Genomic DNA, 2,606 nt, shown 5'->3' with positions numbered 1-2,606 from the left:
TAATATAGAAGCGTATAAAAATATCGAGAGGATAAATTCTCCCCTTAAAAAATACTCTTCAATCCCTAATAAAGTACTATATTAATGTGGACGTTGTCGGATAGTGTGAAGTAGGTATCTTTAATTTCTGTGTAACACAATTTTTTTGTTTTAAGATTTTCAAATTTTATTTGTTCAATCAGATATAACAATATAGCAAGGAAACAGTGTATCATATCAGAAGTAGAATAATTACATGTTCCATGACTCGGAATACACGTGCAACACACGTGCCGAAGAACTAGTATATAAAGAAAAGGAAGCTCCAAAAGGAGAAACCCTAAGCTTTCAAATCAAAGCAATAGAGAAGAGGAAGCTGTAAAGATGACTCGAAAGGCAAATCGTATCCAAGGTATCTGTTTCTTTCTGCTTGATCTCTGTGTGTTTTCTGCTTGTTTGTATTTTTGTTTCGTGTTCTTTCTACCCCTTGTGACCAAGAGGTCATGGTTCAAGCCTTGGAAATAGCCTCTGGCAGAAATGCAAGGTAAGGCTTCGTACAATACACCCTTGTGGTGGGGGCTCTTCCTCGGACACTGCGCATAGCGGTAGCGTGGTGCATTGGGCTGCCCTTTTCCTCTTTTTACCCCTTGTAAAGGTGGTACTTGAGTTAGCTTTGACGTACTAACTCCATAGGCGGGCGAGCTGGATTACTAGTTACTAATTTGGCAAAATTCAGTAATTTTGGCAAAAATCCTGTATTTGTGTTGAGAATCTATTTAATATGTATAATAATTTTACCAGAACCCAACAAGTTACCTTTTCTAGCATCTAGAACTCATAAACTTATGATTCTAGATCCGCCTCTGCGCGGTGCTGCTTATGTTTTATGGTCTATATGAAATTAATAAGCGCAATCTTTAATTGAAGGGAAAAGAGCTACGAAGCATTTTGAGGAAAAAATTAAGATGGATGTTGATGGTGCTAGGGGAATCTACTTCAATGAAGAAATAGTTGTGGACATCCTCAGCAGGCTATCTGTGCGGTCTCTTCTTCGATTCAAATGTGTTTCGAAGTTTTGGATGGCATTGATCTCCGAGCCTTGCTTTACGCTGAAGCATCTCAAGCTTTCCAAGAATAACCAAAATTCCCCAAAAATTCTTTTTCTTAAGAACATGTTTTCCTTGCATTTTTCCTCTTTAACACCAGCTTCTTTGTCGTCGACTCAATTTACTGAGAATGTACAAAAACTTGATTGGCTTTATGGCGGTAAACCATGGAGTTGCAAGATATATTGTTGCTACGATGGCTTGGTTCTTGTGGGGGTTCGTAGATATGATAATACTAACCATCTCATACTTTTTCTATGGAACCCTTCCACAAGAGAATCGGTTGTACTTCCTAGTACAGAATTTTTACCGCAAGAAGATTATACTTGCGGATTGGGATATGACTCAACTAGTGGTGACTATATGATCCTTAAGATCAGTTACCAATCATGCAGTGAAATTCTTGCATTGAAAAGTGGTATGTGGAGAATAATTGGTAAGCCTACTGGCATTTACTCCTCGTGGTTGTCTGATATGGACTCTTTGGCTTTTGTACATGGAGCATTTCATTGGCTTGGTTTGTCGCGGAATGATTCTGTGACTTCATATGATATTACAAATGAGGTATTCAAAGAAATACCATTGCTAGATGGAATGTTTGTGGTTCCCGACATGAAATACGTCAAACATGGCCTTTCTGTTTTGGGAGAAATGATTTGTATTTGTTCTACTCATCGTGATCAGTGGAAGTACATTTTCAACGTATGGATAATGAAAGACTATGGTGTGAAGGAATCTTGGAATCGATTTTTCACTATACAAAGTGCTGATCTTTATTCTTTGGTACCAGAATACAGGTTTTCAGATGGTGAAGTGTTACTCCGTTGCAAGCATTTTGACCGTTGTGGTTATCTTTTTAATACAACCAAAGAATCATCTGGTTTTTGGCCTCAATATCGTTCAGAATGTATTCAGAATGGATTTGTTTATACAGAAAGCTTGATCTCTCCAAAATTACTTACATAGTATTTACTCATTTACGATCAAGACAACATTTTTTCGAGGTAATCATACTACAACCTCTTTTTCATTTTAATGTTAGTAGTAGTTCTCTTTTTCCTTGAAATATTACGAGGTTCTGTTAAGAGAAGCTGTTGTAGCTCATCATTTGCTTATATTGTAGGAATCGCAGAACTGGCAGTGGTCATACAACTTCACGTACGTGCTTAAGCTGCTCGACCTGTTGGGAACATACATTAGGATGTCAAACTGGGCAATTTACAGAGTTGTAACAAGTTAGATTTTGTTATTTTTCAGGGATTAACCTTGCGTTGCGTATGACTTTCTTCAAAAACAAAAAGTGGTTGTATGAACTATCTGCCTTGTTGAACTGATCACATTATATCAGTTTCATTGTGTTTTTATTATTTAGATGCCATGCTGAAGCACATTAATGATCTGCTTTGCATCCTTTTCGAAATACATTTTTTCAGTACTGAACTTTGAAGTTCTCTCATTCTGAAAAAAATACATGTTTGTTTTGCTTCCATCTGTTTTCTGCTACTGTTGTGCCTGAAAATA

General features: G+C 37.0%; 1 protein-coding gene across 1 annotated transcript; it reads left to right on the top strand.

Moving 5' to 3' along the window:
* The first annotated feature begins 13 nt into the window (after nt 1-13).
* LOC124885453 (F-box/kelch-repeat protein At3g23880-like) lies at nt 14-2,505 on the top strand. Its single transcript, XM_047405290.1, has 3 exons — nt 14-391; nt 907-2,089; nt 2,209-2,505. Exons 1-2 carry the CDS (start codon nt 364-366, stop codon nt 2,049-2,051), a joined length of 1,173 nt encoding a protein of 390 aa, XP_047261246.1. The 5' UTR covers nt 14-363; the 3' UTR covers nt 2,052-2,089; nt 2,209-2,505.
* Nucleotides 2,506-2,606: the final 101 nt, after the last annotated feature.

The sequence above is a fragment of the Capsicum annuum genome, unplaced genomic scaffold (genome assembly GCF_002878395.1).
Source record: "Capsicum annuum cultivar UCD-10X-F1 unplaced genomic scaffold, UCD10Xv1.1 ctg77079, whole genome shotgun sequence".
Classification (NCBI taxonomy): domain Eukaryota; kingdom Viridiplantae; phylum Streptophyta; class Magnoliopsida; order Solanales; family Solanaceae; genus Capsicum; species Capsicum annuum.
The sequence above is the reverse complement of the archived record's forward strand: the minus strand, read 5'-3'. Positions and strand labels throughout refer to the sequence as shown.

Coding starts and splice junctions, on each gene's coding strand:
- LOC124885453 (XM_047405290.1), top strand. CDS start 364: ATGACTCGAAAGGCAAATCGTATCCAAG. Junction 392..906: donor AAAGGCAAATCGTATCCAAG/GTATCTGTTTCT, acceptor CTTTAATTGAAG/GGAAAAGAGCTACGAAGCAT.